The 24,399-nt window shown below is 39.6% G+C and overlaps 2 protein-coding genes across 2 annotated transcripts in view; one reads left to right on the top strand and one right to left on the bottom strand.

Moving 5' to 3' along the window:
• LOC138839757 (double-strand-break repair protein rad21-like protein 1) overlaps positions 1-24,399 on the top strand; it is a 111,209-nt gene that overhangs the window by 64,425 nt on the left and 22,385 nt on the right. The gene's annotated exons all lie outside the window — the stretch shown is intronic.
• Positions 11,024-12,736, bottom strand: LOC138839381 (short stature homeobox protein 2-like). The gene is made up of 3 exons (XM_070038954.1): positions 12,610-12,736; positions 12,053-12,437; positions 11,024-11,213 (listed from the first exon to the last, which is right to left on the bottom strand). Exons 1-3 carry the CDS (start codon positions 12,674-12,676, stop codon positions 11,150-11,152), a joined length of 516 nt encoding a protein of 171 aa, XP_069895055.1. The 5' UTR covers positions 12,677-12,736; the 3' UTR covers positions 11,024-11,149.

Below are 24,399 nucleotides of genomic sequence, written 5' to 3'. Positions count from 1 at the left end.
CAAGCCCGACGTCCTCACTCCTCAGGGAGCAGAGGAGGGAAGGCCATCCCTCCCCCCCCAGCACCGGTGATCTCCATCTTGGATACCGACAAAGCTCGGAGGAGCTGCTAGCTCCAGCTCAGGCCTTGGAATAAAATGAGTCATTTAGCAGGTCACAAGAACTTAACGGCGAAGTGACCTGCCAGACTCAGCTCCATCCAGGGAAAAGTCACCCAGCTCAGGCGCCAGCCATCGGAGTGCCTTGCCTCACTGGGTAACCAGAGCCAGAGGCTGCCCCTCCCTCTAGCAGCCTCAACAATCAATTGAAAAACAGAAACCCTGAGAATGGCTCCAGGCTGGGCGCTGTGAGCTTTATCACAAAATAGCCCCAGGGAAAAGCTACTGTTTGTTGAAAGGCCTCAACTCTACCCAGAACCTAGCCTCATCACCACATCCCCCTCTTTTGTGACTCTCAAAGCAGACCACCTTCCCAGAAAACTAACCTGGGAGGGGGATCTCAAAATCTTGGGTAAAGCAGAGCATTTTTCTGCCTCTTCCAACCAAACGACTTAAGAAACCAATCAAGCCACAGGACCTCAAGCTGACCAGAGACTCCAACAAGACACTGGTTGCAGACAAAAGGGAGATACAGCATTCTTCCCACTCCTCCCCCCCCCAAAAAAAAATCAAAAGACTTTTTTTTCTTTTTTTTTTTCTTCTTCTTCTTCTTTTCTTTTTTTTTGCTTGTTTTTTGTTTTTTGTTACCTTATATATATATATATGTATATATAAATTTTTTTCCCTTCTAAAACTTCTATTAATCTTTAATTTTTGCCTCTTCTGAAAAAATAATTGTTTTCCAGTAACTTTTTTTTTCTCATCTTATAATTTTTATTTTAGGAATACGTGAATGAGAGTTTTCCTTTCTTTTCTTGTCTTCTTTCTCTTTTTCTTTCTTTCTTAATTATCTTTTTGTTTTTTATCTAGCTCTACTGAACTTCTGATCTTTTCTTCCCCCTTTCCCATCCTTAAAGCTTTTCACATCTCCTCTATGTCCCTCCCCTTCTATGAACATATTCACATTCCTCTCTTCCGGTCTTTTAACCTCTATAATAACATTAATTTTTACGTTTCTATTCTTTTTCTGGTCTCTCTTTATTCCCCTTTCCGTCTCTTCTTTTTCTCTCTCTGTCTACTTGCATCCTACCCAACCCATTTCCTGCACTGTGATTAGGACATAGTTAACTCTCCCTGTGCCTCCCCACACCAATCTATTCCTATTTTTTACCCACATCTCTCCCTAATCCTAATAATTTCTGGTTTTCCAAATTCTTTTCTGCGGTTCGAAGTCCTTTAACATATAGTCCTTTGATGTTGAATAGATGTATCTGTTGAACTAGATTGTATCTGTAGACTATTGACTGTACAAATGCAAACTTTGGGTGATGGTTGCCTTAAGATAGTGTTCTAGCACAAAACTGGTGCAATCTTCATCTCAAATGGGCCGAGTAAGCCGGAAAAAACACAAGAAAAATGGCAAATTCCGGTATCTCAATTCCCAACCTTGATAATCAGGGATTAGAACAGATAAAGAATAATCCAGAGGAGAGTTCCCAAATAGCTCTACAAACACTAATAGCAAACATGATAAATGAGAAGTTTGACAATGTACAAAGGATTCTGTATGAGCGTGATAGGGAGAGAGAGGAGGCATCCCAGAAGATTATACAGGAATATCATAAGCGTGAGGAAGCTTCTCAAAAACTGATACAGGATTTGCGTGAACAACTTGAGAACACTCAAAGAGAAAGGGAGGAATGGCGTGAGCAGGCAGAGAACACTCAAAGAGAACTGCAGGAAGCCCACAGAAGGGAGGAAACTAATCAAAGAGTATTTCACGAATTAAGAGACCAGGTAGAGAATATACAAAGATCACTAAAGGCATTCATGGTATCCATTAACAAAGAGCTGAAGGAAGTCAGGGAGACCACAAAGGGAATGCTGAATGGAACCCAACAGAAGGAATGGGAGTCCAAAGAAACCATAACCAATCAACTAAGTGATTTGAGAACAAACACTGAACACCAAATTAAGGAAGTAAAGAAATTCATACAAGACCTAAAACAGAGCTTCAACAAAGAACTTGAAGCCATCAAAGCTGACCAATTAGAAGGAAAAGAGATAAAAAACAAAGTAGAGAGTCTTGACAGCAGGTTAGACCATGCAGAAGATCGAATGTCAGGGATTGAAGACAGCCTAGATATTATAGAGAAAGAACATAGAACCATCCAAGACAAGTCCAAGAAATATGATAGGTCTATCCAACACCTGGAAGACACCATCAGAAGGCCCAATCTAAGGATAATGGGTGTAGAGGAGCACCTAGAAACAGAAGTTAATGGTCTAGGAAATTTGTTTAACAGGATCCTAGCAGAGAACTTCCCAAACATACAAAAAGATAGGCCTATTCAGATACAAGAAGCTTTTAGAACCCGAAATAGACCAGACCAGAATAGGACATCCCACCGTCACATTATAATCCACACAGGATCAACCCAGACCAAGGAAAAGATCCTTAAAGCTGTCAAGGAGAAAAGGGTAATCACCTATAAAGGGAAACCAATTAGAATCACCTCAGATTTCTCAGCAGAGACAATCAAAGCAAGAAGAGCCTGGAATGACGTATGCCATGCCCTAAAAACAAACAACTATCAACCAAGAATACTGTACCCAGCTAAACTCTCCTTCATAACTGAAGGCCAAATAAAAACCTTCCATAGCAAAGAAAAATTGAAACAATACATCTCCAACAAACCAGCCCTGCAAAAGATTCTTAAAGATGTCCTACATATAGAAAACCAACAAGAATGCAACAAAGACCAAGAAACTGCATCCAAACTGAGAATCCAAGAACCTTAGGAAGAACCCAGTTTTCGCAGCCCCCAAGAAGGTGGATAACATGGCAGGAACTCCCAAATACCTCTCAGTCCTATCTCTTAACGTTAACGGACTGAACTCTCCAATTAAGCGACATAGACTGTCTAGTTGGATTAAAAAACAAGACCCTTCTATCTGCTGCCTGCAGGAGTCACATCTTGCCCATAAAAACAAACATATTTTCAAGGTTAAAGGCTGGAACAAAATCTACCAAGCAAACGGCCCTCATAAACAGGCGGGAGTTGCAATCCTAATATCAGATAAAATAGACTTCAAATTAAAATTCATGAGAAGAGATAAAGTAGGTCGCTACATACTAATTAAAGGATCTCTCCTTCAGGAGGATATTACAATTCTAAATATCTATTCACCAAACAATGGAGCACCCAAATTTATCAAAGAAACACTACTTTCCCTCAAATCCCATATAGATCCAAAGACATTCATTGTTGGGGATTTTAACACACCACTCTCCCCACTAGATAGATCAACTCGGCAAAAACTCAACAGAGAAACCGCAGATCTAAACAGCTGCATAGATCAACTAGACTTAACAGACATTTACCGAACATTTCACCCAGCAGCATCAGAATACACGTTCTTCTCAGCAGCACATGGAACGTTTTCTAAAATAGACCACATTTTAGGCCACAAAGCAAACTTGTCCACATTCAGAAACATTGAAGTTATACCTTGCATTCTCTCTGACCACAAGGGAATAAAATTAGAACTCAACACCAAAAGCCACCAAAGAAAGTCCGGTATCACATGGAGGCTGAACAACACACTGCTGAATCATGAGTGGGTCATGGAAGAGATTAGAAAGGAAATTCAAATGTTCATGCTATTCAACAAAAATGAACACACAAATTACCAGCTCCTCTGGGACACAGCAAAGGCAGTACTCAGAGGCAAGTTTATAGCTCTGAGCTCCTACATCAACAAATTGGAGAGATCGGAAACTAACAATTTAATGACACATCTAAACCTCCTTGAAAAAGAGCAGCAAGATAAACCCCAATCCAGTAGTTGGAAAGAAATAATCAAAATTAAATCAGAATTAAATGAATTAGAATCCAAAAAACCTATAGAAAGAATCAACAAAACAAAGAGTTGGTTCTTCGAAAAACTTAACAAAATTGACAGACCCTTAGCAAACCTTATCAGAAAAAGGAGAGAACACACCCAAATTAATAAACTCAGAGATGAGAATGGAAACATCACCACGGAAACAACCAAGATTCAGAACATTATAAGGGAATACTTCTCAAAACTTTATGCTAATAAGTTTGAGAACTTGACAGAAATGGACCTTTTCCTAGCAAATATTGACATGCCAAAACTAAACCAAGATGAGTTAAACCAGCTTAACAGGCCTATATCAAGCATTGAAATAGAAACAGCAATAAGAGACCTCCCAGCTAAGAAAAGTCCAGGACCAGATGGTTTTACAGCGGAATTTTACAAGGCCTTCAAAGCAGAGCTCACACCAATATTCCTCCAACTCTTCAATGAAATTGAAAGAGAAAGCTCACTACCGAACACATTCTATGAAGCCATCATAACCCTCATCCCAAAACCAGGCAGGGACTCATCAAAGAAGAGAACTATAGACACATTTCTTTGATGAACATTGATGCAAAACTTCTCAACAAAATTTTGGCCAATCGACTTCAACAATTCATCCAAAAAATCATACACCATGATCAAACAGGATTCATTTCAGGGATGCAAAGCTGGTTCAATATACGCAAATCAATTAATATTATTCACCACATCAACAGGAGCAAGAATAAGAACCACATGGTTATCTCAATAGATGCAGAAAAAGCATTTGACAAGATCCAACACCCCTTTATGATGAAGGTTCTGGAAAAATTAGGAATCCATGGAACATTCCTCAATACAATAAAGGCTGTATATGACAAACCTACAGCCAGCATTATACTCAATGGTGAAAAACTAAAGCCATTTCCTCTTAACTCAGGAACAAGACAAGGATGCCCACTCTCTCCACTTCTCTTCAATCTAGTATTAGAATGCCTAGCTACAGCAATAAGACAAGATGCAGACATAAAGGGGATCCAAATAGGGAAAGAAGAAATAAAACTCTCCCTCTTTGCAGATGACATGATCTTGTATTTAAAGAATCCCATAGACTCCACTCCCAAATTACTCAAGCTGATTCAAAACTTTGGCAAAGTAGCAGGTTATAAAATTAACCCCCAAAAATCAATGGCTTTTCTATATGCCAACAATGAGAAAAGTGTGGCTGAAATTAGGAAAGCAACTCCATTTGTAATAGCCCCACAAAAAATAAAATACCTAGGAATTAACTTAACCAAAGAAGCGAAGGACCTCTATGATGAAAACTTTAAAATCTTGAAAAAGGAAATCAACACAGAACTTAAAAAATGGCAAAACCTCCCATGCTCCTGGATTGGCAAGATTAACATCGTGAAAATGGCAATACTTCCCAAGGCTATCTACAAATTCAACGCGATACCTATCAAAATTCCACCCTCATTCTTCAAGGAAATAGAGGAGGCAATCCAAAAATTCATATGGAACAATAAAAGACCCCGAATAGCAAAAACGCTCCTCAACGGAAAGAACACTGCTGGAGGAATATCAATACCAAATTTCAAACTCTACTATAAAGCCATAGTAATCAAAACAGCTTGGTATTGGCATAAGAACAGACCTCAGGACCAATGGAATAGAATTGAAAACCCAGAAATGAACCTACAGACCTATAGCCATCTAATCTTCGATAAGGAAGCTAAAACAATAGAATGGAAGAAAGACAGCCTCTTCAGTGAATGGTGCTGGCAAAATTGGTTAACTACATGTAAAAACTAAAGCTAGATCCTTATATATCACCCTGCACCAGAATCAACTCCAAATGGATCAAAGACCTTGAACTCAAAGCAGACACTCTGAAAACATTACAGGATGGAATAGGAGAAACCCTAGGTCTCCTTGGCTCAGGTCGAAATTTTCTGAATAGAGACCCGGAAGCACAACAAATCAAAGAAAGGTTGGACAAATGGGATTGCATAAGATTGCAGAGCTTCTGCAGGGCAAATGACAGCTGGCAAGATCAATAGAAAGCCCACCGATTGGGAGAAGATCTTTACTAGCCATACAACGGACAAGGGTCTCATATCTAAAATATACTTGGAACTCAAAAAATTAAACCACCCAACAACAAATCCTCAAAGAAACAACTGCCCAATAAATAAGTGGGCGAAAGACTTAAAGAGAAGCTTCTCTGAAGAAGAAAGAAGGATGGCCAATAGACACATGAAGAAATGTTCAACATCCCTAGCCATAAAAGAAATGCAAATCAAAACAACATTGAGATATCACCTCACTCCAGTTAGAACAGCAAAAATCAAGAACTCTAACAACAACAGATGCTGGAGGGGATGTGGACAGAAAGGAACCTTACTTCATTGTTGGTGGGAATGTAAACTTGTTCAACCACTTTGGAAAGCAGTATGGAGGTTCCTCAAAAGACTTCACATAGATCTCCCCTATGATCCAGCAATCGCACTTTTGGGCATTTACCCAAATGTTTACAAACAAGACCACACTAAAGCTACCAGCACAACTATGTTTATTGCAGCATTATTTACCATAGCTAAGATATGGAACCAACCCAGATGCCCCTCAGTAGATGAATGGATCAAGAAAATGTGGTATATATACACAATGGAATTCTATGCCTCCATCAGAAAGAATGACATTTCCCCATTTGTTAGGAAATGGAAAGGTTTGGAAAAAATTATATTAAGTGAAGTAAGCCAGGCCCAAAGAAGCATAGGTCCCATGGTTTCCCTTATTTGCAATATCTAGTATAGGTATGAGTCAAGCGGAAAAGGTCAGATAATGTGATGTTAGGAAAATTAACCCTTAAATATGTATTTTAATGTTTTCGTTTCTTTCATGCATGTGTTTCTAACGCATTTATAAGATTATTTCTTTGTCGCTTTGTATGTCCCTCCCCCACAGTGTAACCCCCGCTTTCACTATATTTGATGTCAGTATAACATGTGGAGGAGATGGGGACAAACAAGTCGTTTAAGGATTCAGGTGGACCTGTTGCAACAATGAGAAGTACAAAATGTCATGTCAAAACCAAGTTTACATTGTCGGTGTGGGGGGGGTATAATTTTGTGGGGGGAGGGGGGTAAAATTGGGTGGGGGGAGGGGGGAGGCGGGGAAGGGAAGTGAAGGGTAAACAAAGGAGGAGGCTGCAATGCTTGGTAAGAAATGTATGCATTATCCTGCCCATGTAATTGTAGCCCCTCTGTACAGTATGTTCTCAAATAAAATAAAATACAATTTAAAAAAAAATAAAAATAAAAATTGGACATAAAACAATAAAAAAAAAGATAAACTCATTGTTACAAGGTTATATATGAAATGAATCATTTGTTTTTGTAATGCACATTATTCATTCTTATTCTCAGCTATATTGAGACTGAACAACTAACATATGTTAATAGTCCCTCATGATCAAGCAACCTTTAATCTTTCAAAGTAATGCAATACTAGATTATCATGGATATATAGAGAAAAGTGGTAAAAATGCCCAAATTAAACAACAATTTTCAGAATTAAAAAGTTTTTCATTTGAAGTTTCTCTTGACTATAAATGAAGAAACCATGTACTTTGCTAAATAATCAAAAAGACTGTTCTTATAGCAAACACACACCCAGAAGGAAATTATAGTTCATATAAGTACAAAGGACAGAAGAATTTTTGTTATTTAAAGGAACTAGTCAGGGAAAGGGTCTTCATATTATAGTGTGTTGTTGTGAATTACAGGATTTAGAGATAAACCACTATAGTAATTTTCTTTTCATTCTTTTTTTGCCTTTTCCTCTTTACCCTAATGAAATAGAGTTAAAGAGGTGTCAAAAGGTAAACTCTGAGCAAAGCCAAAGTTAAAGCTCCCAGAAAACATGTTGATCATGCAATCTGAAAGACAAGGGAGGAAATCTCTGCATCTCAAAGTGTGTCACTAACAATCATGAAGCTCATGAGTTGGCTATAACAGCATGACCTCTTCCTTTCATTCACTTCATTTATTTTTTTTCTGTTGTCATGGGGCTTTAACTCTGGGCCTGGGCGCTGTCCCTGTGCTCTTCAGCTCAAGGCTAGTGCTCTACCACTTGAGCCACAGTGCCACTTCCGTATTTTTCTATTTATGTGGTACTGAGGAATCAAACCCAGGACCTCATGCATTCGAGACAAGCACTGTACCATTGAACAACTCTCCCGACCCCACTTAAGACTTTTTAAGGCAGAGTGCCAATATCTCATGTCTATATTCCTAGCTATTTGGGAGGCTGGCATCTAAGGATCATAATTTGAGGCTAGACTCAGCAGGAAAGCCTGTGAGGCTTTTATATCAAATTAACCAGCAAAAAGCTATGACTCAAGTGGTTCAGTGCCAGCCATGAGAGAAAAAACTAAGGGACAGAGCCCAGACCCTGAGTGCAAGCCTTAGTACCAGCACATACACATAATACAAAAAAAGGCTTTTCCAGGGACTATCTAAAGGCTTTTACTTAACTTGAGTCACTAGGGCACTTTAGTAAGGAGCATGAATTCACACAGTGCTGACTTGCCCTACTTGCCCTAATCCTTGCCCTACTACTGACGGCTAGATTTTCCAAGTACTTCATCTCTAAAAACTTGTTGCAATGATATATGTGACACCATAAGGGTCAATTTGGTACATATTAGTGACTGAAAATAGGTTAAACAATATTCTTATTCCTTTATGGTTGTTTGGTAGAATAGAATGGTTAATAGTATATGCGAATGATACAGACTTGTTCATATACTATATATGAATCATTAACATGAGTTATGAGTTTTAAAAGAATTATAATAAATATGATTAATACCACAAAAAAAAAGAAAATTGATCCTCAGTTATAATCCTCTTGAGTGGGTAGGATTACCAGCATATGTTAGCAGTGCCTAGCTAGGAGTATTAAGAAGAATTTCTCAAGGGTGTCCACGGGGCATTCCTCCTGTGAAAAATCATGAGAGTTAGGTGGTTCTTTAAGGAAAGCTCAGTCACACATACTCCCCTCCCCAGACTGTTTCTCACCCCATATATACTGCTTTCATATTTCAGCCTATGGAATTTGGAAAGATTTGACAAAACTTTCCAAATGAATACTTCTTCCAGGCCTGTAGCTCCATTTCATGTCCTTATGCACTATTGAGCAAAGCTACTAAGCTTACCCCTATTTTTGTTTTTGGTTTTGTTAAAGGAGAATTTCTTAATACAAATGATGCCTTACATGGCCTCCTGTAGTATCCTTATGATTCCATGTACTAGTCAGTTTTCACTCCCAGAAGCAATGAAAAGGTATTCCAAATTAATACCGATAATGAACTGAGAGGCCTGAAAGTCTTAATGACCTCCATCAAACAACCAACTCTTTACAAATAATGTTGTGAACAAATCAAAGAAAGGTTGGATAAATGGGATTGCATGAAACTGCAGCTTCTGCATGGCAAAGGACATAGTAGCAAGATCAGTAGAAAGCCCACGGACTAGGAGATCTTCACTAGCCATACAATAGACAAGGCTTTCATATCTAAACTATACTTATATAAAATGGAATTCTATGCCTCCATCAGAAAGAATGACCCTGCCCCATTTGTTAGGAAATGGAAAAACTTGGAAAAATTATATTAAGTCAAGTAATCCAGACCCAAAGAAACATAGGTTTCATGGTTTCCCTTGTCTTCAATAACTAGTATATGTATAGGACAAGCAGAAGAGGCCAAAAGCTATGTATATATGACCATATAACCTGATGTTAAGTGAAATGATCCCCAAGATATGGACATAAGAGGTTTTATCTTTGTTGCTGTTCTTTTTAATGTATTTATAATGTACTATGTGATTTTCTTGCTTCTTTGTATGTTCTTCCTCCATGGTAAAACCCCTGTTGTCACTGTATTTGATTCTGGTGTCCTGCATCTTGTATGTACAGTTTTCTAATTTGGGGAGAGGAAGGGAAATAACAAAATGCTGAAATAAGGATACAGGATGACCCATTGTAACAATGAGACAATGAGATGCACAAGTCAGTATGTTGAAAACAAATTTTATAACTTTGCAGGCAGGTGTGGTATGGTGGAAAAGAGGAGGGAGGAGTTGGGGAGGTGGGGAGGAAAGGGATGATGGTAGGGGAGAAATAAAGGAGGGTGTAATAATGCTCCATTGGAAATGGACTCCCTTACCTTGCTCATGTAACTGTAACTCCTCTGTACAGTATCTTTACAATAAAAAATTTATATTAAAAAAAGAACACCCCCCCCAAACCCAAATAAAGTAGTGAACAATGCTGAATGTTGAGATTTCTGAAGTCCAAATTCACTTACAAAGTCCAATTAATGACATATGCTCAAGGTGCATATGCAACATGTATACAATTTCTCTTTAAATTTGTCATTAACATGTGAAATTTTCCAGAAAGGTGTTCTGCTTTCTTCGCAATTTAAGCAATTTTCCAGTTTGCATGCATTTTTCTCACCCTCCATGATAATCAGAATACTTTAGCAATGGGTTTTAGGCTCACACATTAAACACATGAATTAAATGAAAATATTAGGGTGCTACTTTTCATTACTCCTGACTAAAAACAATAGCAGGAGAATCAACCCCCCTCCAGTGTTTGCATAACCAAGTACCCATTAATCAGTCATATAGCAAGTTTTCAGTGTGTATGTGTGTGATTATATCCCAATGTTCAGACACTCATAAATTTACTCATTTAGCTAAAGGTCTATATCCAGGATATAGGTTTGATGAAATATCAGTTGAACCCTCTCATCACCTATCTCCTTGGTCCATTAATTTGCATCCTTCCCAGGTTAGACAGACGCTCACCTGAACCACACAGATACTGAGTTTTCTAAAAATACTGCTGTTAAAGTGTTGAACATTATTTCATTTTATAGAAGAAAATGGAGGCTATTTGGTTGTTTATTTTTTATTTTCTTTATTATTAAGTCATGTTGTTGTTCGTAACAGAAACTTCTGCAGGCTGGGGGTTTACTATTTCTCACAGCAAAAAGACCATCACTCAAAACATATTCCTCAAATATGAAAAAGACAAAAAACAAATAAGCCTACATATGAAGCCTACATTGAAGTCCTGAAGCAGGTTTTAGGATGGCTGCCCAGGAAGATCACTGTTTTTCAGGTTTCTGGCACTCAGCATCAGTGGCATTTGGGGGAACTGATAGATCCTCCCTGAAGGGAGAAAATAGCAAATGGTTCATAGTTAGTATTGCAGATGATATGAAATGTATGGACATACATCTAATGTTCACCTACAGTGTTTTGTGCAATAACCCCAGTCCAGGCTTACTTTACAGTTTTTCTTCTGTGTAATCATGAGGGAGACACTAAGAATGGTACTCAGTAAGTTGCCAGTGGATCACACCTGTAATCCTAGATACTCAGAAGGCTGAGATCTGAGGATCCTGGTTCAAAGCCAACCCAGGAAGGAAAGTCTTACTGCCAATAAACTACTCAGAAAAAGGTGGATGTAGTGGTATGACTCCAGTGGTAGAGTGCTAGCTTGAACAGGGAGAGGGTTATGGACAGTGCCCAGGCCATGAGTTAAAGACCCAGGACTAGCAAAAACAATACCTGAAACTCAAGACTAACTATATTTAAATGCAATATTTTAAAAATCAACACCAGTGGAGATACTTTACAATGACAAAATCATTTGAAATTTATTTTCATGGTTTTGTTTTGTTGTCATCCTGTGGTGTTGGGGATTAAATGGAGTGCATTGCCCACATAAGCCCTCTGTCGTACAGTTATTTGCCTCTTCCACTCCCTTCATCCTTAGTTTTAAAGAAAAATGTGTCTCTCAATATGAATTCTGAGTCCAATAACACGTTGTTTGCAAAAGTAGGAGTTTAAAGTTTGCTAATGTTTTCATTCCTATATGAAAAATATTTACCTTAATGCCCAGTCACTATAGCTATCACCCTGAGTGTGCCCCCAACATAGCTTTTAGTAAAAAGGGGGAGGGAATGAGACGGGGGAACTGAGGGTCTGCAGAGGAAGCCACTTACCTAGCTAACATTTCAGAATATTGAGTGCGTTGGAAAATGCGCTCCACCTCGTGCAGTCGCAACTCACTGACAGTGCGGCATAGGGTGATGTGATCCATATCTGGAGGCTGAGAGCCCTCGGCCTCACCCTGGGACAACTCCTCTTCAGGCTCCTCCCACTCCGGCTGCCCAGGTTTCTCCTCGGTGCCGCCATCATCTTTCATGGCCGCCAGAGAGCCTGAGCCCGAGCTTGCGCCTGCGCCTATGCCCGCGTCTGCGCCCTCACCCATGCCTGCGCCGGGGCAAGGGCCTTCTCCCGCTGCTCCCTGCTCATCTTCGCACTTTATTTTCTCCTGGGCCTCGTCTCCTTCCCCTCCAGTCACTGTAGTCACTGTGGGCTTCACGCCTGCGAAGGAGAGACGCAGAGTGAGAGGGCGAGAGCTAGAGAGAGCAGTGGTGATGGAGGCTTTGCCGCGAGGTGAGGGCCGCACGCAGCGATGGCGGCGAAGGAGCCGCCCTCCCACTCGACCCACACCAGCTTTGTATCTGCGAATTCACCCCAAATCATGTGTACCTACCCTGAACCTCTTCCTGGAGCCCAGGGGCTTCCAGGCTCTGGCAGCTGCTCTCTTTCGGAACATCCATGATGAAAAGTTTTCCAAGCTCACCTCACCTCCACACTTCTGCTGCCCTTCCGTTGTCTGATCTCGGCTTTGTCGACTGGAGCAGTGTGTTAAAACTCCAAGGTTCTCGCGAGATTTAGTTGTGCTAAGACGTGAACTGACTGCAGTTCTGGAGCGCATGCGCCTCCCAAGCCTCTAAGGCTTGTCCACAGAGTAGAAGGCGTGTTGCACATAAAGATTCGAGTCTCTGGGGGTAGCAAAGCACTGAGACCTCTTACTGTCCCCCGTGGCATCCAGAGACATAATTGAAGTATGTCTTTCAGACTAACCCTCTACTCAGACTAACTAGCTTCATCAATGTTTTACCTATCCAAGAGCTAGATAAGCAAAAAGGGAGGAGCAAAATCTTGTACTACATGTACCAAGAGTCCCTGGAGGAGTGGTTGGAAGACATCCCTCTCTTCAGTCCTCCATACCAGCTGCCTTTCATACTCAACACCTAGACAGGCACAGATAGAGCTGGAGAAAGCCCTGAATCTACTATGCTCACAGGCAATGAGCCTTGTGAGAAAGGAACTTAACACTACTCCTCCATCACATCAACTTTCCCATTCTATTCCTAAGTATCCAAATAGAAATAATCAAGATGAAATGCTGAGGTAGCAGAGTACATATATCTTTCTAGCTGGGTAAAGAAAGCAGAAGGTGCTATACTCGCTCAGGGTTCTACGGAGCAGAAACATGAAACTGAATATGGAGAGCACTGCTCATGTGCAAGCTGGGGAACATGAGCACTTCCCTTGAGAAAGTTTCAAGTACCCCAAGTTGTTGCTCAATCATTAAAACATTCCCTATCTTCCCATGACATAGTGTCCCATCCTCTTTTTTAAATTCGACCGTGCACCATACAATACCTAATAATTTATGTTCCCCTGCTGCATATCTAAATATAAGTGCCTTGTGAAAGCTCAATTGTTTTCCATATTGCTGCTGCTTAGAATTGTGTTATTATTGACATTCTCATCTGCCTCCACTTTCTTTTATCTTCCCCACCTCTCAGACAGGCTACAAGCATATAAAATGTGGACATATGTGGAGTGTTAGTTGGACTTAAAAAATTTATTTGTGTCTGAGCTCACTCCCCAGCACTTCAAAAAACAATGGTATACTGAAATCTGTTATAATATGTATAAACCGTGAAGATTTCTTGCTGAGACATAAGCCAGCTATAAAATGTCAAATACAGTATGACTGGATTTATTCATGGTACACACAGCACTCAAATTTACAGAGATAGGAGTAGGTGTCATTTTCTTGGCACTGGAGGAGGAACAATTAGGGAATTATTTTTGTATGGAGTTTCATTTTGGAAGTTGAAATAATTCTAGATTGTATATTTAAATTGATAAACATAAAATGTTATGCCAGATATAGTTTACCACAGAAAAATGATATTAGTTGTAATTGTTGCAAGAGGAATAATTTTATACTGTAGACACGTAGGTCCATATAGTTAGGTAGACTTATTTAGAATAAGTAGTTGAATTTAGGAAATGACATGCAGGTTCTTTTCAATGCCAAGATCACTGAGTTTGTGAATGCACTGAGGTACTGAATTTCTTGGAAAACATTTTGTTTGTGGAGTTGCCACAGAATGATCCTGTAATGGATGTGTGACTCCATATTAAGAGGCTTTAGAACTGTAACAGCCAACTTACTTGGCTCCTGGTGCTGTAGCTGTCCAGTCTCATGGTACTTTCTATGGCCCTTGTGGTTGCTGCCACTGCCACTGTACTTAACTTGCCTACTTTTTTCATGACATCCCATGGTTCCAGTCATCTATGAACTTCAGGTTATGTGTCTGTGTGTCTGTGTGTGTCTGTGTGTGCTCGTCCTGTGGCTTGAACTCAGGGCCTGGGCATTATCACTGAGCTTTTGCACTCAAGGCTAGTGTTGTACCACTTTGAGCCATAGCTCCACTTCTGACTTTTTGGTAGTTAATTGGAGATGAGTCTCACAGATTTTCCTGCCTGGGATGGATTCAAATTGTGATACTATCTCAGCCCCTAGAATTATAGACTGGAGGCACTGCCCCTCCCCCACATTGCCATATAGAACCCCTAGGTGGTGGTAGTTATAGTTGTATTAGGAGTAGTGCCATGCTATGCCTGGAACTCTGCAGATGAGATCTGGTCTCCAGAAATTCTGTATGGCTTTCGACAAGAAGTACCACAGGGCAGATCTTGATCTGTTTCTCTACCCTGGTCATCTGCCTGGTAATACACACACTTCATTATCCCTCTGAGACCCTTTTGGTTATGTGCTTCAGAGTTTTGGTAATGAATTCTAGTCATTGTCCAAATCTTATCACACCTAAGACCACTGACAATACATGGGGTCTTCACCTGTCTGTGTTGTAGTAAAGAAGAACTTCAATTAGAGTGTTTTAGAAAAATACTTTGGCCTTTCTCACATGCACAACTACTTAAGTCCATAGTGAGGGATGTGAAACCTCTATGGCCTGGGGGGAGAGGGGCCCTGATTTCCAATCAGGTTCTGAACAGGAAAAATAAATACAAATTCTCATTTTGGTTGCTGAGTAAACAGAGTTCTAACCATCCTGTGAGTGCTATGCTGGTAGTTGGGAGATGCTTCATGTCCTAAGAGAAGATGGGGTTCTGAAGGGTATTTTCAAAATTGCAGGTGTGGCCCAAGTACTGTCCTACCATTGCATCCTGCTTCTTCTTGTGCAGCTGGCATGAAGAAGTAAGGCCATATAACAGTGAGGCAGTGGGATTACTGTAAGGACAGTCCCCTCACACCTACCCATATCTGTACTTGTAACCCTGTGTGCACTCATATCCACTGAATATGTACCTGTATTTGAAAATAGAGGCTTCTACACTGACCCATAACTGTACTAATATGCTGAGTGGGTTGACAAGCCAACCAATGAGACTAGGTGCAAGCCTAACCTGAAGTTAGGCAAGTGCCATGATAGCAGGAAAGTTCCTGCACTGTTACATCATTGGGTTATCCAATGCTTAAGCCTGCTCTAGACCCACATTTTGGAGTGTAGAGATGAAGAATGAGTGCAAAGATGCTCTCCCCTCAGGTGTATGCTACTGGCACCTGGTTATACAGAAAACTTATTAACTGCAGTGTTCCCATAAATTTTGTCTGGAATTTTTCTGTTTATGTTTTAGCTGAGCTTTGGAGATGTGATGTTTCACCACCTGGAGAATTACAGGCTTTTGTTCTTAGACTACTGTATCATGCTTCAGTTTGTAGAATGAATCACTTTGACAGAGGCATGGGGCTCATGCCTGTAATGCTAGCTACTCAAGAGGCTGAGATCAGAGGATCTGAGTTCTTAGCCAACCTGGGCATGAAAGCTCATGAAACTCTTATCTCCAATGAGCCACCAAAAAGCCAGTAATGGAGCTGTGATTCAAATGGTAAGAGCCAACCATGAGCAAATTTTTAAAAAAAAGAAAAAAAGAGAAGAAAAGTAAAAGAAAAATCCAAAGGACACTGCCTAGGCCCTGAGTTCAACCCCGGTACTGTTGCCAAAAAAATAGAGATAAGAAAAGATGGTGTAGTTTTAAAAGAACAATTGCTTGTCTACAACTTCCATGTCCTAGATTTCACTTAGATTCCTCTGTGCCTTGGTCATACCCTCCATTTACGCCTCACTCGTTGCTTGTGTCCTGTACAATACAGCTAGGAGACAGCCAATAATACCCCTTAAAAAAACAACAAATAAATGAAAACACGGGCATGGAACTTGCTAGATAAAAGAAAAAAATGTTCCAAATCTTAAGAACAAAGACCTTCTTGGCTCATGAGTTCCAGTTCTCCTCCCTACCATACAACATCTGTGGAGGCTATGTTTCTAGATAACTTCCTGTAGCGTTTGTGGGGGCTATGCTTTCAGGCAATAAACAGTAGCATTTGCAGAGGCTATGCTTTGGGGCCATTTCCTGTCATCATATGGTAGTTGTCCTACTAGCACCTCAACTACTACAGCTCAGAGAATCTACACAGTAATGTGTGAGCCAAAGGCATGTGCAGCAAAAGGCTGCCACTTCCAAGAAGGAGCTGTGTTCCTCAAGGAAGACCAGGTTACAACTGACTGGAATGAAGGAGATAAGGAGATACTGCTAAGATAGAAATAATTATGTTAGACAACAAATGGTGAAATGGTGATGGTAGCAGTCATGAGGGCTGTGAGGAATACCAGGGGGCTGATGAGCTGCAGCTTTAAGAGCTGGAGCTGTTGGCTGTAGCAGCTCTAGGATTCATAAGCTTATGTCTAGACAGCTGTATGAAGAGAAGTGTTTTCCAAGAAACTGGGTACCTAAATGTACTCATAAGGTCAGTGGTTGCTCCTGGTTCATTTTCTGTGGTAGTCTTTTGTCTCTTCCCCTGATCTCTTCACATCCAAATCTTTTCTTTTTTAATATTTTATTGTAAAAATACCGCACAGAGGGGTTGCAATTACATGGGCAAGGTAATGAGTACATGTCTTATCAAGCATTGTTGCCTCCTCCTTTGTTTCCCCTTCCCATCCCTTCCCATCTCCCCCCCCCCCAAATCTTAGTGGTCTTAGTATGGGAGGATACCTTGTGCGGTCAGGTGAAAGTGTGTGTGTATGTGTGTGTGTGTGTGTGTGTGTGTGTGTGTGTGTGTGTGTGTGTGTGTGTGTGTGTGTGTGTGTGTGTGTGTGTGTGTGTGTGTGTTTGTAGGTATGTGTGTTGGTATTAGGCTTTAAAATCAGATCAGAGAATAGGTGCTGTCCCTTAGATTTTGTGCTAAACTATTTTTTTTTATTGTGAAAATACCATACGGAGAGGTTACAATTACACAAGCAAGGTAATGAGTACATTTCTTATCAAGCATTGTTGCCTCCTCTTTGTTTCCCCTTATCATTCCTTCTCATCTTCCCACTCCTCTTCTCCCCTCCTCCCCTGCCAAAGTTGTAAAGTTCGTTTTTTGACATAACGCCTTGTACATCTCATTGTTGCAATGGGTCCACCAGTATCCCTGTTTAAACAATTTGTTTTTCCCTTCCCCTCCACAAATTTTAACAACATCAAATACATTGAAAGCAAGGGCTATACCATGGGGGAGGGACATACAAAGCAACAAAGAAATATAAATATATTAGAAACAATAGCAAGAAAGAAAAAACATTTGAGTCCTTATCTTGGGGTTCATTTCACCTAACATCAACTTATCTGACTGTTTCTGCTTGTCTCAGACATATACTAGTTATTGCAAATAAGGGAAACCATGGGACCTATGTTTCTTTGAAAAAAATTATATTTTGTGCTAAACTATTGTGCTCTACCATGTGAGCCACAGTTCAGTCTTTGAACTTTTTGATGGCTCATTAGAGGTAAGTTTTACAGACTTTTTTTGGTTCTCTTCAGTTTATGAGTACAATGCTTTTTAAAAAATATTTTTATTTTCTTTAAGTGCTTACACAAAGGAGTTTCCATTGAACAAAGCAGTTTATGAATACAATGCCTCTTGATCAATGTCACATCTTTCAACATCCTCATCCACCCCTCCCACCCCAGCCCTTCCTTCACTTTACTTTTTAGGTTATGTATTGAATTTTTGCCATTTAACAAAGCAATTTGTGTATGTAAAGCTTCTTGATCAGTGTCATCCTTTAACATCTTCACCTCCCTTGACTCACCCCTTCCCTTATTTTCCTCAATTCTGTAATATATACAGTGCATTTTTAGCACCCTCTCCCCCATTGCAAATACCCATTTCCTGGTACTTATTTTGTTGGGCTTTAACTTAGTTCTTCTAAAGAAATATACTATTGGGGGAGGGGGGAGGCGGGGAAGGGAGGTGAAAGGTAAACAAAGGAGGAGGCTGCAATGCTTGGTAAGAAATGTATGCATTATCCTGCCCATGTAATTGTAGCCCCTCTGTACAGTATGTTCTCAAATAAAATAAAATAAAATTAAAAAAAAAGAAATATACTATTGCACTCTCCATAGAGTCTGTTATAATTTAGTCAATTAATTTATAACTATTTGGATACTACCCAATGTGTTTACTTATAGGTTTATAGGTGTATTTGGCTACCATAAATGAAGGAAAACATGCAACCTGTATTTCTCTGAGTATGGCTTACTTCACTTAATATAATTTTTCCAAGTCTTTCCATTTCCTTTTGAATGGTACAATATCATTCATTCTGATAGATAGGTAGAATTCCATTGTATATATACACCATATTTCTGTGCCCCATTTGCCAATGAGGGGCATCTGGGTTGATTCTATATCTTGGCTATGGTAAGTAGTGCCACAACAACCATGATTGTTTTCTGGTGGTTTTGGTGTGTACTTGTTTGTGCTTTATTGGATAAAGACCCAGGAGTGGAATTGCTGGGTCATAGGGGAGTTCTCCGTTTTTCTGAGGCTGAAATCAGAAAAGCAATCCCATTTCCAATTGCATCAAAAAAATAAAATGCCTGGGAAGTAACTTAACCAAAAGTATGAAAGACCTTTACAATGGAAACTTTAAAAGTTTGAAAAAGAAAATTGAAGAAGATTTAAAGAACTGAAAGACCTTCCGTGCTCCTGTATTGGAAGAATTAACGTTGTGAAAATGGCAATACTGCCCAAAGCAATTTACAGATTCAATGTAATGCCCATTAAAACCCCAGCAACATTCTTTAGTGAGATAGAGAAAGTAATCCAAAAATTCATATGGAATAGCAAAAGACCTCAAATAGCAATAGCAATCATTAGCAGGAAGAACAGTGTTGAAGGAATAACAATATCATACTTCAAACTCTACTACAGAGTAATGAAAACAGCTTGGTACTGGAACAAAAATCTGCCCAAGGACTAAGTAGCTTAGATTATAGGCAAATCCTACTAGAGTCCTGCTTTTTCATTAATAGTGGTGTTATTGTCATTCCTGAGGTTTGTACCCATTCCTGGGTACTGTTCCTGAGTTTTTTCACTCAAATTTAACACTTTATCTTTTTTTTATTGTGAAAATACTGTACAGAGGGGTTACAATTACATGGGCAAGATAATGAGTACATTTCTTATCAAGCATTGTAGCCTCCTCCTTTGTTTCCCCTTCCCATCCCTTCCCATCCTCCCCCGTCCCCCCAATCCTCCCCGCTCCCCCCCCCCCCCCGCACCAAAGTTGTAAAGTTCGTTTTCAACATAACGACTTGTACATCTCATTGTTTCAATGGGTCCAATTGTATCCCTATTTAAACGATTTGTTTTTTCCTTCCCCTCCACAATTTATACCGACATCAAATACAGTGAAAGCAGGGGTTATACTGTGGGGGAGGGACATACAAAGCAACAAAGAAATAATCTTATAAATCCCTTATTTGCAATATCTAGTATATGTCTGAGTCAGCAGAAAAGGTCAGATAAGGTGATGTTAGGGAAATGAACCCTAAGATATGTCTTCAAATGTTTTTTTTTCTTTCATGCCATTGTTTCTAATGCATTTATAAGATTAACGCTTTATCTTTTGAGCCCCCAACTGAAGCTTCCAGCTTTTTGGTGCTTAATTGGAGCTAAGAGTCGGTCGTGTGTGTGTGTGTGTGTGTGTATGTGTGTGTGTGTGCTAGTATTGGGGTTTGATATTAGGAACTCAGTGCTGTCCCTTAGGTGTTTTTCTGGAATTTTTTTTTTGCTCAAGACTGAATATTTCTTTACCATTTGAACTTTTGCTTCACTTCTTTTTGCCAATTAATTGAAGATAAAAGGTTCTCTCAGATTAACCTGCTCAGACTGGCTTTGAACCTAATCCCCAGATCTCAGGCTCCTGAGTAGCTAGGATCACAGGCAGTGGCCACCAGTTCCCAGTGCAGATTGTTTGTGTGTGTGTGTGTGTGTGTGTGTGTGTGTGTGTGTGTGTGTGTGTGTGTGTGTGTGTGTCTGTCTGTCTGTCTGTCTGTCTCTGTGTCTCTGTGTCTTTTCCAGTTGTGGGGATTGAATCCAGGGCCTGGATATTGTCCGTAAGCATTTGTCTCAAGCTTAGTGCTCTACAATTTGAGCCACAGCTCTACTTCCAGCTCTTTGGTAGTTAATTGAAAAATCTCATTGGACTTTCCTGACTAGGCTCGCTTTTTTAGTATATATTTTTATTGTAAAGATACTGTACAGAGGGGTTACAGTTACATGTGTAAGGTAATGAGTACATTTCCTATCCATGGTTCCCCTTATTTGCAATAAATAGTATATGCCTAGGACAAGCAGAAAAGGTCAAAAGCTATGTACATATGACCATATAAACTGATGCTAAGCAAAATGAACCCCAAGATAGGGACATGAGATTTTATCTTTCTTGCTGTAGTTTTTAATGCATTTATAATGTACTATGTGATTTTTTTTGTTTCTTTTGTATGTTCTTCCCCCATGGTATAACCCCTGTTTTCACTGTATTTGATTCTGATGCCCTGCATCTTATATATACATTTTTCTAATTTGGGGAGGGAAAGGGAAATAACAAAATGCTGAAATAAAGATACAGGTTGACCCATTGTAACAATGAGATGTACTACAATGGCTTTGAACTGTGATCCTCAGATGGCAGCTTACTGAATAGCTAAGGTTACAGCTGTGAGCCATCAGCACCCAGCCATAGTCTGCTTTTATATGTTAATTTTCTTGAATCAGGATTAGGAGAAGGAGATACTATCACAAAACCATATGCTATAGCATTCTTTTTTTCTTTTTGTCTGTGGTGAGGCTTGAACTCTGGGCCTGGGCATTGTCCCTCAGCACTTCAGCTCAAGGCTAGCACTCTACCACTAGAGCCACAGCATGACGTCCTGCTTTTATTGAGTAGTTTTGAGTAGTTTATTGGAGATAATAAACATTGTCAATGTTCAACAAGAAATGTAGTCGTTACCTTACTTATGTAACATAATCCTTCTGACAGCATCTTCACAATGAAATAAAATAAAATTTTAAAAAGAATAATAATAAAAATCACTTTCCTCTTAAATCACTAGGAGTCCAGAAGCAAATTTCAGTTTAGTAGATATGAGAATAAAACCTTGGATTCACAGATTTTTTTTAATGTGGGGCCAGTTTCTGATGATTCTATGTGTATTCTTTATATTTTATATGAATATATGCGTGTATTCATCATATATATATATTCTTCATTTTTGAGAATATATCTAAAAGATAGTAAATAACTGAGGTTAACCTTAAATTTATAATCCTCCTGCCTCAGCCTCTCAAGTACTGATTCTTATGGTCATCAAAATCTGAGATACAGTGCCATAATTGTCACCTTTAAGAAAGTTTTTAAATCAGGTGATAGATTTTTAAGAGGCATATATTAAATTTTCCTCACATGAAAAAAAAAAGAGTCTCATGGCGTTTCCTGCTCAGGCTGGCTTTGAGCCATGATTATCAGCTCTCAAACTCCCAAGTAGCTAGAGTTATAGGTGTGAGCCACAAGCGCCTCGCTCAACTTTTCCTTTCTTTAAATTTTTTTTTGTTTATTTAATTTTTTTGTGCTGGTACTGTGGCTTGAACACAGGGCCTGGACACGGCACCTTAGCTGTTTTTCTCAAAGCTAGCACTCTACCCTTTAGCCACAACTTCATTTTTAGCTTTTTTGCTAAGTAATTAGAGGTAAGAGTCTCATGAATTTTCCTTCCTTGGCTGGCTTTTAATCAAGATCCTCAGAATTCAGCCTCCTGAGGTGTGATTTATTGGAACCTTGCCAGACTTCAACATCATTGCTTGAGGGAATGTGATTTCCTAGTGGAAAAAGCCAAAACAACAAATTGCTTCTCTTAGTCAGTGTGCAATATGTGTATATACATATATAAACATGTATATATGTATATATGCTAGGTATAATAAATACTTGTATGCTACACACACATATATCTAATAATTAAATTCTAATATAGGTATGCTTATGGAATACTTTTGTGTGGGGTTGTTTGGGCTCAGTATGTTCATGAAACTATTGGAATCTCTAAAGAGATGAGCAATTTTGGAAGAGACAGTGATACCTAATAGATTGTAGAATCAAATGATTTTAACCAAAGAAAAGTGGTGTTGAAAACCAACAAAAAAAAAAAGAAAAGAAAGATCAGGGGTAACAATACTAAACAAAACTCAAAAGAATCATCAGGCTAATTTCATGGCTTACTTTGTTCAGAGTGTGTATATGAGTGCAATGGAACTAGGCTACAGATCTGGTGATTGAGCATCTAGAACCACCTCCTCTACTAAGGCAGGCCATTGGTGGTATGATAATGCCACCCGCTGTGATCCACAGTCAGGCCCAGCTCAGAAGTTGGGAGGAGAGCGGGTACTTTTCTATGCTGAAAGGTAAAGTCAGGGAATAAAGAAAAGTGAAGAATTGTTGAGCTGCTTTTCCCCATCATTGTATATAGCTGTATATTGAAAATGTGAAGAGAACATGAATTACAGGAAGAAAATGAGGGAATAAGCTTCCACATTGTCTTTTCTTTCCACACTCTGCACCAGGATTTAACCAAGAACCTTACTGCAGGAATTCTGCTCTCTTTTTTGAAAATAAGGGTTTGTTTTAAGGACACAATCTTATTGTGTTGGGAAAACAAACCTCATATCAGTCCATTGCAGTTAGCCACTGGGTATTGTGCTTATGCTTATGGAGACATCAATAATGGTAGGTTTGGATAGCCCTCCATAAGTGCTCAAGTCCACTGACCTCTGCATTACATATTCATGTAGCAGAAGGAGGTGCCAGGCATGGACAGAAGGTACTTTGTGTATCCCTTATAATGTGCAGTTTGGGAACTTCCAAAAGCACTGAACAGAAACTCTAGGAGAGTCTGAGGCTGTTGAGAGGACAGTGACATCTGACAGGTAATTTTTGGTTTGCATTTTCATGGGATAGCACATATTTAGGGAGGATCCTGCTTTATTACAATCCTCTTCCACAATTGTGCTAACCATCTTCCTAAAATGCCAAAAAGGTATAGTAAGTAAGGCCTAAGGTTCTCTAGATTCTGGGAAAGCAGCACTGGGCCAGAATCCTAGCAGATCAGTTGAAACAGAGTGAACTGTCAGGAGCCCATAAAGTTTTTGAAGGGTGTGGTAGAATGGAGAGTCAAGATTTGCCATTGGCTGGGCAAACATTAGGGGGAATTTTAGTTCACTCAGGCTGAATTAATCTCAAATTTCACTAACACTTCAGGCTACAGTGTCAAAGCAGTGTCTTGGTCTCCCTATCCTTTGTTTAGAGAGCTTTCAGAGGATCCATGATAACTTAGATACCCTTCAAGGCAGCCTTCTCAATAAAAATCATACTTTCTCTTTCTTCTTTTTGTGTCAGTTGTGGGGCTTGAACTCAGGGCCTGGGTGCTGTCCCTGAGCCCCTTTTGCTCAAGGCTAGTGCTTTACCACTTTAAGGCATACCACCACTTCTGGTTTTCTGCAGGTTACATTGGAGATAAGAGTCTCACAGACTTTCCTGCCCCAGCTAGCTCTGAGCCCTATTTCTCAGATCTCCACCTCCTGAGTAGCTTACAGCCACCAGCACCCAGATTGCCATTTCTTATTGATTATTGACTCCACACTGAAGATAAGCTTTAAAACTAAGAGCTATTCTCATACACACAACTTTAAAGAGGGTCATTTGTTGTGATGTCGAATGTACTCCAGAAACAAAGTGATAGGATCCCTACGGAGTAAGGTGTAGGAGGCAACTGACCATATGACATTCAT

The sequence above is a fragment of the Dipodomys merriami genome, unplaced genomic scaffold (genome assembly GCF_024711535.1).
Source record: "Dipodomys merriami isolate MVZ:Mamm:240054 unplaced genomic scaffold, mDipMer1.0.p SCAF_3, whole genome shotgun sequence".
Lineage (NCBI taxonomy): Eukaryota > Metazoa > Chordata > Mammalia > Rodentia > Heteromyidae > Dipodomys > Dipodomys merriami.
Note: the sequence above shows the minus strand (reverse complement) of the source record. Positions and strands in the feature narration are given on the sequence as shown.

Bases quoted from the DNA above. Each gene is read 5' to 3' on its own strand.
- LOC138839381 (XM_070038954.1), bottom strand. From the start codon at position 12,676: ATGGATGTTCCGAAAGAGAGCAGCTGCCAGAGCCTGGAAGCCCCTGGG. The intron at 12,438-12,609 runs GTAGGTACACAT...TCTCCTTCGCAG, and splicing joins GCTCCAGGAAGAGGTTCAGG to GCGTGAAGCCCACAGTGACT. The intron at 11,214-12,052 runs GTAAGTGGCTTC...TTCTCCCTTCAG, and splicing joins TATTCTGAAATGTTAGCTAG to GGAGGATCTATCAGTTCCCC.